At 39.0% G+C, this 12,601-nt stretch overlaps 1 protein-coding gene across 2 annotated transcripts in view; it reads right to left on the reverse strand.

The window, feature by feature from the left end:
• The window catches only part of SCAF4 (SR-related CTD associated factor 4), a 42,970-nt gene that overhangs the window by 4,982 nt on the left and 25,387 nt on the right, over positions 1-12,601 (reverse strand). For both annotated transcript variants that reach the window (XM_081003834.1, XM_081003833.1), the window contains exons 14-19: positions 12,353-12,466; positions 11,562-11,718; positions 10,500-10,657; positions 9,163-9,316; positions 8,594-8,689; positions 8,319-8,507 (exon numbers count right to left, since the gene is read on the reverse strand). In XM_081003834.1, the coding sequence (XP_080859960.1) occupies positions 8,319-8,507; positions 8,594-8,689; positions 9,163-9,316; positions 10,500-10,657; positions 11,562-11,718; positions 12,353-12,466 (868 nt within the window). The remainder of the gene's footprint in view (positions 1-8,318; positions 8,508-8,593; positions 8,690-9,162; positions 9,317-10,499; positions 10,658-11,561; positions 11,719-12,352; positions 12,467-12,601) is intronic.

Raw genomic sequence — 12,601 nt, forward strand, 5'->3', positions numbered from 1 at the left:
AGGGTTTAAATCAGGTGAGGCTAGTGTGTGGAGCTCCAGATACTGCTAGATTCCAGCTTCCATTATCCCTAATGGGCATGCTAAGCTGAGGCTGATGAGAACTGGAATCCAACAACAGATGAGCCAACGTCGGGTAAACTATGCAATTCTTCCATTTACTTCTGTGGTTCAGAGTAACTAAGACAGAGGAAACCGGAGAGAAGATTAAGTGGGCTGCTCAAGTCCCCAAGAGCTTGTAAATGGTATTCTAAAGGGACAGAATAGGGTTGGGGATTAATGCTACTTACTTTTGGTGTGTGGATGTGTTACATTTCTCCTTGAACTATCCAGGGATATTTTATGCAGAAGAAAAGGGGGGACAATATCTTTTTCTTTTTCTGCTGTCAAAAACCATCCACTACCTCCCACATTTGAGCCAGTCTCAAACGGAAACCCTCTAGGACCATACAGAACTGCTGGGAAAAGCTAGGGTGTGCATCATTTCACCATCCCCTCCTTACCTTACAACCACCCCCTCACACACAGTCTGAACAGGACTGCAAGGTGCCTATTCCAGGCTTGCTGAAGCAAAGAACACTCCTTTGAAGGGATGGCAATACGCTACAGAATTATAAGTTCCTCTCGCACTTGTCATAATAAGATTTGTTCCATGAAGTGGAAGCTTACTAGTAAATTTCCCTTACGAGTCATTTTCAGGTTACGATAGGAAAAGTGACAGCTAAATGGCATTCGCAACATAAAGAGTTCAGCAAGTTTTCATGCTCTATCCCAAAGAACAATAAAACCGAAAATACCTGCAGGCTTAATGAAACTAAGAGATGAAATATGCACCAACTCTTGTAATACCACCAAATATCTGAAATGCAACAATGTAGTGAATCCAAACAGTTCTTGAAATATCAAGAGCAATGCAGAAAAGATTACGAACTAGGCCATAATTTATCCTAGCACAAACCTAGTTCTCAGATTTCTGTCCTTGGATTAAAAGTTCACTGATTTGAAAGCCGTGCCAAGGAATTAAAGTTCATATGCTTGCTAAATAGTAAAGGTAAGCGATCCCAACCCACTGCTAGTTAATATTTACAGAGATGATGTTTTGTAATTATTTGCTTGAACTGATTATATCTGGCACAAGCTACCTTAACTTTTTTCCCAACAGAATTTCAGCTTGGTTTCGGCTTGGCTGACTTGGCAAGGAAGTTACAACATGAAAGCTTGCACACCATTCTTACCCAATTTAACGTTCTTGTGCACTGGCCATTACAGCAGAAACCATGCTTTACACAGTACTAATATACTCATTTGGACCAAGTTATTGTTTTACTAAATGTGGTTAGATTTGTGTATGGTTTTTTAAATTGTTAACTGATGGATGACTATTAAATATGCTTTAGACATATTAAAGATATAGTGATGACAATTTGCTTTGACTTGGAGAAATACTACATTCACACCTGTTCTCTATTCCAGAGTTTCCGGTTAATTATAAGACTTGTGGCCAGTTCTCATAATCATTTTGAGAAGTCATGGTGCATTTCTTTCACACTGGGGTAAGTGCACAGCCCATATGCATTTTACACAAGCAGGTTTTCTTGCAGTATCCAAGACAATAGTATTTCCCAGCTACACTTTCCAAGAACTTTGTAATCCTGCTGTGATTTGGTTGGTCAAGTACTTTGAACATTTTTCTGTAGCAGACTGAATCCCCTGTCGCATTCCTACAAGTTTTTTGGGGTTGACAAGGAGTTTTTGTGCATTTTCAAGTCAGGGTCTCCTACTGCTAAACTTATGAATGTGTTTATATAAAATTTCCAACTCTTCAGGGATCAGCAATCTTATATTCCTAAAGTGTAGATGTGCATTTTCAATTCCCCAAGCTCAATTCCATATTTCTTTAAGAATTCTGTGCTACACAGCAATACACAGAAGACAAATGAACTTATTTCAGTGTTCACCTATCTCATGAGATGGGAGTGAAAAACAGCAGCAAGATTATCCCCCTTGCCAAAGTGGCAGTACTCATGTGCCACACAGAGGATAATATGCTAACTGAACATTGTACTGAATGCGGAACACAGGGGTGTGATAATTGCAGAACACATAAAATGTGGTTGGGGAACCCTTGGCAAATAAGTCATGGAAGAATAAGGCAAAGAACCAGTTCTCTAAACAACAATTGGGGTATGAAAAGTGGGGATCTATATAAAATACAGCAAGGCAGAGGTGAGCAGACATCAGGTTTGCAGGATTGACTTTGTTTTGTACTAGGGACCTCAAGTTCCACCAACTGGAACCTGGTGCAAAAGACACACTTAGAATTAAATAATTTGGAGCCCAGGACTTTGTTTTGAGTATCAGAACTGAACAGAGTTCATAATCCTTCAACACAAACATCCACTCATTACCTCAAGCTATCCTCATTTCAGCAATATACTATGGGGTGAGGAGAGCCATTTTGCAGGGACTGTTATGAGAGACAGAAATCTTAGCCAATCTACTGCAGTTCACACAGAGCGCTACCTGTGGATCCCAACCTATTTCTTCCCAATCCTGGGCTAAGGTACTCAGATAATAACAGGATCAACATAGTCTTCTGAAATCTACCTCCCTGTTACTCATTTAATAAACTTTTAGTTTTAAAAGGTCAACAAAATTTAATTACTTTTAGTGCTGGCTTAGAACAAAAACTTTTTCATTTCATTGTAAGTCATTAAGTAACAAACAGAACATAAATGAAACACATTTCACAAGTAACATAAAAGATGACAAGCTAAAAAGAAAATTTGTGGAAATTCATAATTAGAATGCAACCAGAAGAACTGTGTGCTATATCATTTGATATGGAATCTTCAGCTAGCAGACTGATAGCTTCACAATTATTGGATGTCTTTGACAAGCTGAACAAAATAATTCTTGAGTATCACTGAGTAACTGAAATAATTCCCCCCTCCCAGAGTGCCTCATCATTTATCTCAAGTCTCTGAATGTTTTTTTTTAAAATAAACACATGACCAACAAATTAATTAACGCAGGCTGCTCAAATGAGAAAACATTACTAAAAACTCAGATATTAACCCAGAAACAATTTGCAAAAATCTAATGGTGTAATAATGTAATGTTATCAGTCACCTTGTGTTGGAAATTGTACTGTAAATGAATTCCTATCACTTTGAACAATCACAGAATTTTGAATGTCTGAAAGGCAACAGGAATCTTAGAAAATATACTTAAAATCTGTATAGGATTGTGTGCATGCTGTGACTCCATTCGAGTTCAGGGGGGAAACCAGAATGTGATTGTAGGCACAGAATTCAAGCTTCCCAAGATTATCAGTTTTCATTTAAAACAAAGGGGCGGGGAAACCTGGGCCTTATGCTTCCCCTTTTGGATCATGAACAAAATGAATTATACAAAATTATGTATATGGTTTAGCTGCATAATTCATGCAGGTTGCAGAGTTCATATTTTCTTAGTGCAGAATTTCAGTTACTTCCTGTCAACAATTACAGAAACAATGTGGTGTTGTGAACCAATGTTTATGTATATTTCAATTCAAAGTTACATCACACATTTGTTTAATCATTTAAACTCATAAAACTGTGGATTATTTGAGATTCAACTTTTTTAAGCGATCAAATCCACATTCCCATGTGGAAACATTACTTGGGGGATCAGCCACCCCAACCTTTCTGGAACTGTATCTGTAAAAATGACAGCAATCTAGGACCCTTTTTCCTGACACATCTGGAAAGCATTATAGTCTGTATGTCACATTTCTACATGGTAGAGGTGGCATGTCACTTGAAAATGCTTGGAATGTTGCCAGAAATGTGTCTACATAAGATACTCCAAAGCAAAAGCAACTCTGGGTAGTCTCCTCAGAAGAATCTTCCTGTTTTCCATTCATGTGTGATGCATTCTTCCATGTTGTTCTCTGTACAGAAGATTCTCTCCCCCCAGTACAGTTTAGGCAGCTTTCAGAGTAAGTTATGTTCCTCAAAATTTCCTTACGCTATGATTTCATAGCCTTTAAAACATGCACTTATATGCTATTTGAAATCACAGCAACTTTAAAAATCTGCGAAAGCTTTTCATTAAAATTACTGCATAGAAGTAGTTTAGCTATCACAGGCCTTGAATGAAAGACCTAGCAGACTTTAGGTTCTTGGTGGCACCCAGAAATAACTACACAATATACATAGGGTTTTGGAATCCAGTTGCTCTTAAAGAGGATTCAGGTATTATAAATGCAAGGATACTGCTGCTAGAAAATCATTTTTGAACTGGGCTGTCTCCAAACCACAGGCTCATTTTCAAGAGTAGATATGTAGATCCAGCAGACTGTATACAAGTTCCTATGCCAGTAAAAGTGGCAGGCTTCCAGGCGTACTTTGCTAGCACAGGGACCACATAATATGCCTCAACCACATCAGTACTTTTCAACACTGGTGCAGCATGCGGTTCCAACCATATAGCAGCAGTTGTTCAGCCATGCCTCACTTTGTAATATCTGGATCAAATCTGAGTTAACTTATTCAGTATATCTATACAATTTCATTAAATGGCAGCTGTTTGTCAACAGTGAATAATGCAAACGACCATGAAGGAATGGGATTTGCTTTCTGAAACATCAAGACATTCTACACCTCATGAGAGTGAGAGCAGAAATTAAGACCGACATCTTTGGAAATGTACGCTATCCTCTGATGCTCTGCTTTACCCAAAATGTATGTGGAAGGCTCAGGCCCACCCTGTTTAAATACATCCGTTTCATTTAATATGACCACCAGATAGGATACCTGGAAGAACTCATGCAAGCATTTGTGCACAGGAGTCAAGACTCATATTGACAGATGAAAACCAGGAATTAAGAAGGTAAACTCTTGAGTGGATTCTCTGCATTTTTATTTTCCACTTAAGCAAATTCCATCTCCCTTTCAGGAGATTGCCAGCTGGTAGTGCCTTTGCAATTCATATACTCTTGCGCTTCATCCAACTCCTGAGCACAACTTGATATGACACTGAGATTGTGCCCTGAGCCATTCATGTTAAGTAATCAACAGATTTGTTTTTTTAAATTTCTACTTCAAAGACCACTGATATAACGATCAAGTGAATACAAGGTGTCACGAGCATGAGCCTCCTCTGAAGTATTAATCACTGCTTTTTGCAAAAGACTTCTGAGGCCCAAATAATGTACTTCTTGTTGGTATCACTACTGCAGTATGTCATATGACCTCCATTATGTTCAATGTGTGTAAGATGCCAAAGCATTAGATAGGTGTCAATTTTGAAGAGCGGTACCTCCAGTATATTGATGACACCCAGTTTTCTCCCTTCCTTCCTTCAAAGCCTGCCACGTAATTTCAGAATTTATATAATGCTTGCAGGAAGTAAGCAAGAAAGCTGATAGAAACAGTCTGGAGAAGAATGAATTGCGGGTAGTTGGTAGTCCTTATGTCTTGATGACATCTATTGCTGATAGCCTTCCTGAAGTTCTTTAGGCTCAAGATGTTCGGGTATTCTGAATTCATTGTTACATGTCCGATTCCATGCAGAAGTTAGGGATATTTATCTTACCAATTTCCACCTGCAATGCCTCAGAACTGTGATCTGTCAAGCAGGTCCTCATACCATTCCCCATAAAACTGAACGCTACTTTAAATAAACTTAAATATGTTGATCTAGCTTGTGTGGAATGTAGTCACCTCAACTAGAGAAATAAAAGTTTGTTAAAACACTTGAGGTCCCATATCTCAGCTGGAGAGCTTATATAGCTTTCCAGGCATAACTGCACAGATGTTTTTTACATCAGTCCCTTAACTGCTTTGCTCCAGTACAGCTTAAAAGGAAACATTTCAATTCCTTCCAGATTTTCATGTAGCACAACAGTACCAGGGATTATAGAATTTGTCTTCCTAGAATATTTCCTAAGACCAGGCATTGTGACATTTGGGTAATCATTTTTTACATTTACAAAAATATTTATTTTATCCCCCCCCCCCCCCGAATCACTGTGACAACAATTATGCTTGTACACTTATATGTGATTTCCAACCATCTTGACTTTGAGTCCTGGAAGACCTGCTCCCTGCCTTGAGGGCTTTTCCCACCTGGCCTGGGAGGGCAGAGCCTTGACTGACTCCAGCTACAAAAGCTGAGGCTGCTGAACAGAATCTCAGGCAGTGGTACTGTTTAAGGCGTTTTATTGGAGGCAGGGTTGATACTGTTGTTGCTCTTGATTCTTTGTATCTCTGTTTTGGATCTTGATTTACATGGAAATTATTCAATTTGTTTGTGTATCTTTTGATGTTTTGTTTATTGATTATGACTACTTTTGTTATGTTTGTAGTTATGTAATTTTGCATATGTTGCAAGCCACCTTCAGCATCCTTTTGACTTTGAAAAGGCGGCATACAAATAAAATTATTGATTGATTAACCATATGTATATGGCATATTAAGGCAATATTGTGCTTGGAATGCTGTATATACAACCGAAGCTGTGGAGAATATTCACAATGGGTTGCCAACAGCTAGCATATTCCAAAGTGGAAATAAGGAGGTTTCAAACCAAGGAAGTGCAATTTTAGCAAAGCTTTCCCCCCAAAAATTGTGGAAGTAGTAATTCAGGTGATTTGGCAACTGAGTTTGAGATTTGTATGATACATGAATTATTCTAGAAAGACAGTCTGGGCCAAAAAGAACCCCACTCTCAATGCATTATCCCCTTTCCTGGAAATGTGGAAGAGTATGGAATGCAAGTCTGCACTGGTGAGAAATTCAGGTGACAAAACGGTAGACAATTCTTACATAAGGAAACAGACGAGGAGTAGAAGGAAAGAAATGGTGGCAATGGCATTAGATCAGGGATGTCAAACTCAAATTCATCGGGGGCCGCGGCGCTGCTAGAGGGCAGACGTTCTCTGGCTTGTAGGCTGCCGCACATGCGCTGAAGAGGCAGCTTTCTTGTGTCAAAAAAAAAAAAAAAAAAAAAGCGAGAATAAAAGGTGAAGGCTGCCGGCCGGCGGCGGCTACACGGGCCACATGACAAGGTCTAGCGGGCCGGATTCGGCCCGCGGGCCTTGTGTTTGACACCCGTGCATTAGATGGTTACATCTTTCTTGTATGCTCAGGTTCAGACTATATTAGGATATGTACAGATGTGCCTAATTGTAGTTGTGAGCACATTCACTGCATTTGGGCAAACGTACAAGGTTCTGCTTGGAATTGAGCTCAGGAGAAGCCTGTTCTGGGTTTCAGGAGATGTTCTGCACACCACTGATTGCCTGGCTCTTTGTGTCAACCATAAAGCTACTTGCCCATTCTTCTGAGTTTAAAAAGTGTTTAAAATGTTTTTATTATTATTCAAAATGCCATGTAACTGAGCAGATAAACATGCTAAGTATCTGAAAACAAAAATCAAACTTATGCATACAAACTTACACATACCAATATATCCTGAAACATGGAGGACAGAGGATCTAAGTGAGAGGGAGGGACCCTGCTTCCAGTCTGAGGGCTGAATTGCTTCTAGGGGAACATTCTGGAAGCTGCATGTGAGTGGTTGGGGTCAGAGGCAAAAGTGGGTGAAATAATAGATGTGACTCTTATCTTGATATAGTAAACCTCATCCCAGCTATACAGAAGTGAGAGGTTTCTGTTTGCATGTACACATACTTTTCTATCCAAAGAGTCCTTACCATAGTTTAAGGACAGATTCTAGCAAGCCAAAAACACTGAAGGAGGGCATAAAGCATGGCCAGATAGGGGTGTGGCCCGAAGAGAGAGAGAGTAGCCTGAATGGGGGTGTAGCCTATGGAGAGGCCTGAGATATGCATTTAGCCCCCAGTCCTGATGTTATCCCAGAAGCTAAAGGGACAGCAGAATGCGGGAATGAATATTTTAAGGAATAAAGGCAGTGAGAAAACAGTTCATCTTCAGGGTCATCTACACACCTACACTGACTCCTGGTTTCAGATATTTCTATACACAGCCATAGGTGACCAGGAAAAAAACCATCTCTGGCAAAAGTAAACCCAGAACCCTGAATCTGCTTATATATTTCCTGAGTCCCCTGGATTTGTTTTATTAAAACGTACCTAACATAATCATTTCTCAATACTTAATCATTGCTTCAATCTTTCATTATTTATAGTGGGTACTTGCACCGTTAAATGCTTTACTCCCCACCAAATTACACAGGAAAACACTTTGCTTTCTAAAATTTTGACTTCCTAACTATTGACAAAGTAGAATAAGTACTTTTGAAAGAAAGAAAAAGCACATATATATCCAGCAACTGAAAAGTGAACTTACCAAGGAGTGGAACTGGTTGGGTGACAGAAGCTGAGATACTTGTAGAAGTTACAGGTGGCAGAGCATTTGGATATCCTTTGGAGCCATCTGCATTTTCAGCATTTCCTCTAGCTGCAGAAACTACTGTTGGAATGGGGTTTCCCACAGAAGAGTCTTTTGTAGTGTCTTCATTTATATTGGCCACAGTAGCTAGAACAGTGATATTAACAGAGATATTTTAAATGGCATACGCTTGCAATACCATCAACTTTAATAACATAACAAATTAGACTTACAGTTTGGGATGTTTACTCCTGGAGAAGGAGGAACAGAGACCGGAGGAACTGAAACTGGGGGGTTAATAGGTGGCGGTGGTCCAGGAGGAAGGAAACCTATGAAGACAGAAATAACAAAGCATCACAACAACAGAAATCCTTTATGATGTTGTTGTTGTTGTTGTTGTTTAGTCGTTTAGTCGTGTCCGACTCTTCGTGACCCCATGGACCAGAGCACGCCAGGCACTCCTGTCTTCCACTGCCTCCCGCAGTTTGGTCAAAATCATGCTGGTAGCTTCAAGAACACTGTCCAACCATCTTGTCCTCTGTCGTCCCCTTCTCCTTGTGCCCTCCATCTTTCCCAACATCAGGGTCTTTTCCAGGGAGTTTTCTCTTCTCCTTAAAAGGAAAGGAGCACCCTTCCACAACTTGATGCCCTACATATGTTTTGAACTACATCTCCCATCCACCCCAAGCAGCATGGCAATGGTCACAGATAATGGGAGTTGGAGTCCAAAATATCTGGATGTCACTAGGCTGTAGTAGATTCACAATTCATATGTATGAAAATTATGAGAATGTTTAATTACCTGGAGGCAAATGCATTGGGTTGAAGCCAGGCCTCAAAAAAGGTGGAGGTGGAACTCCAGGACCAAATCCTGGAGGTGGCATTCCCATAGGAGGGGTAAATGTAGGTGGCTGAAGTGTACCAACCATTGGAGGTCCTGGCTGGTGTGGTGGAACCTACAGTGGGATGAAAAGATTTACTCACCAATAATTCTACAGCTTTTTACCCATAGATATTGACTTACTGAGCATGAAGTCTTTGTGTGACATTTTAACAGAGCCAACTATTAGAATTCTCTCTCTCTCTCCAAATAATGTGTAGACATTGTATCTTACTAAAACTCTTTTTCAGTGGAATCATTTACATGTGAGATAAGGAAGCACAAACGTTTACAAGGAGCTTTCTTTGTAGTTGTCATTTCGGAATCTGCCATTAGCTAATGAGAAAAGCTACTTTTAAAAATGAAGAATGTGTTTGCATTGTTATGTGCTGAATAAAAAGCATTACAGAAAGCTCCAGCAGCATTTAAATCAGCCTTTCTCACCCTGATGCTCTCAAAACAATTTAGGCCACAACTCCATCAGCTTCAGCCAGCACCACCAAGCTGGCTGCGGCCGATGAGACAAATAGTCTAAAACATCTAGAGGGTAATAGGCTGGTGAAAGCTGATTTAAAGAGTCCCTTGCTTTTAAGTGGTATCTTTAGATTGTACAGTTAAACTTCACCTCTTGGCGTAGGATCTTCAATAAAAGACCTATAATTGGACTGATCATAGGTAAGAGAAAGACAATTTCACTTGCATAAAATCTTAGAGCAGTTAATTTATCAGATATTATGCACAATTGTAAGAACTGTTTAAAAGTGTTTTTGAAGTGATTTCAATGAAGTTTGCTTTTCAACGAATGCAATTAACACATAAATCAACAGTTTCAATGCTGATGGCCCTGCAGGTTTTGCCATCATTTAACCAATTTGTCAACAAGTTATCAGGTTAAGTTAAACCTATAGTCCTTATGTAATCAATCTAAGGCTAAATTCTCACATTGCTTTTTGACACAACAAAGATATTATAACAGGTTGTACCACGTGATTTCTTCATTTGAATGTGCCTTCAAAGCAACAAATTGTGATATTTCTTCTGTATCAGGTATACTTTTAGTTAGTACTAAATCTTGCTGTATGTTTCAAGTGTGAATTTTCATCATGTAAAAGCTGCACTGTAATACCATCATATGGTATGTGTGTCAGCTTGTCAAAACAGTGCATGAAATTGCATCTTACTTCTCAACAACAAGATGAACCAAGCTTTAAAATTTCCATGTGCAGAAATGAGAAATCAAAAAGAGAAAAACAACTTACCTGTGGTGGAGGCACTGTTATTGGTGTGGGCATAGGAACAGGCATTTGAACGGACATATTTTTCGCAACCGGAGAAGTTTGTTCATTATGTGCAGCATCTCCCGCACCTCCATTCTGGGCTACTTGGTTTTCTGACTTTTTTGGAATTCCTTTCCATTCTACAGGAAAGATATAAACATCAATTACAAGAATGCAAAATATTTAATCTCAATTTCTGCCTTACAATGCAAGTGTAAAGTCTGCCATTAATTTAATTAATGCATTAACTGATCATATGTATACATCATGGCCAACCCACTTATCTGTCCCAATGGCAAACACAAATACTATCTGAATCTGTTTAGGGTGACAAAAGACAATTTTTGGAATGTGCACATATAGTTTGTTCAGCAAAAGCACAGATTTGTTTGAAATGTTTATCTTGCAGCCCCATTATCTATCTTTATAACAGGCACGCAGGGTAGAATCCAACACTGCACACGCAGACTTCCATTCACACAACCAAAATTCACACTCCTCTTTCTCCTGCAGCCCCTCATAGGTCCCATTCAGCTCCATTTATGTTATGTGAGCGCACACAAAACTCTGCATTTAAATTTTATGCACTTTATACATAACATTATTTTTATGTAAAATATGGATTTCATCATAAAATATAAATTTTATCAAATTCTTTTAAATATAACTATTTTTGTCCACACTGAAACTGTACTGCATCATCTGCATATGTGTGTAATTGGACTAGGAGCTGCATTCCAAACCACAAGCAGGTACAGAAGCATCAAATCAGGTAAAAATTGACTGAATAAACATCTTCACTATTCCCTAATTATCAGCCCTCTTTCACACTACCAAGTAAGTATTAGAATTTATGTTTGAATTAGATTTCACGCTCCAAGGGGATTCACATTCAAGTGAAGTTCTACTTACAAGCATCTCCTAAAGATCCACCCCAAAGCAAGCAGAGTAGAACAAGTGACTTTTTAAAAACAGATTCAAATTATTTCACTTGTAAGACTTTTTCTTAAATAAATATTTGTTTTCCATATATTTATCTCTTACCAGGACTAAGTGTTTCATTGTCCAGCATTCCTCCTTCACAGAAGCTTTCCAAATCTTCAGGCTTAACTTTGCCCCATGGTATGTAGGTAACGCCTAATTCTACATCCCAATACTGCTTATAGTCAGGTTTAATTCCTTTATTTAAAGCCCATGCAATCTGAAGGAAAACAGCAACATACCAGTGATTTCCTTCCTACAGTGAACTTGTACTTGTTCAGCACAACTAAAGTCAGAAAGCAAAACATTTTACCCAAGAGTAGACCCATTGAAATGAATAGACCTAAGTTCGTCATGTCCATTTATTTCAGCAGGTCTACTCTGAGTGTGACTCACATTCAACACAGCCCACATACAATGGGAAATCTGCAAAGAATAACGTATCGTAGCCCTGTGAAAAATTCTTGCAACGAGATGACCAAAGACAGTGTCATGTAATTAAGCAGTCCTATGCAAGCCACATAAACTGCCTCCATTTAACATGGTGGTCCATTCTGTTTGTAGGAGCTTGCCACGTGGCACATCCACCACACAGTTACCATAAATAAACATTCCCCCCACCCTGAGCTGCATAGGGTTTTTCTTACTGCTACCAAATATTTTTTTCCAAAACCCCTCTGGATTAATTGATTGCTACGGATGACAATGGTGTCTGCAGCAAAAGCAATTTCTGTTTTCACATTCCTCTCTTCCCTCTCGAAAATATTATCCCATAGAAATCTTCTTTGGGGAGGGGGTTGAAGGAAAAATTTCATCCTATAAGTTAAGTTTTTATTGAAAAATATATCCAATACCTTTATAAATTTCTGATTCACTTTAAAGTTCCCACGACTCAGTTTCTGAAGAGCACGGTATGCATCTTGTCTTTCCACCATTACAATATAGGCACATCCCCTTGGTGGTATCATCTGTTGTAAAAATAAAAACATTGCACTACTATTAAACAGGAATTCCCATAAATTTTGCAAGGAAAAAGTGCAAAGTCACAATAAATTTGTTTGAATGTGTGCCTTATTTCCATAAATCAGTGGAGAGAAACCTCT

Source organism: Podarcis pityusensis, assembly GCF_964106645.2.
Source record: "Podarcis pityusensis genome assembly, chromosome: 4".
Classification (NCBI taxonomy): domain Eukaryota; kingdom Metazoa; phylum Chordata; class Lepidosauria; order Squamata; family Lacertidae; genus Podarcis; species Podarcis pityusensis.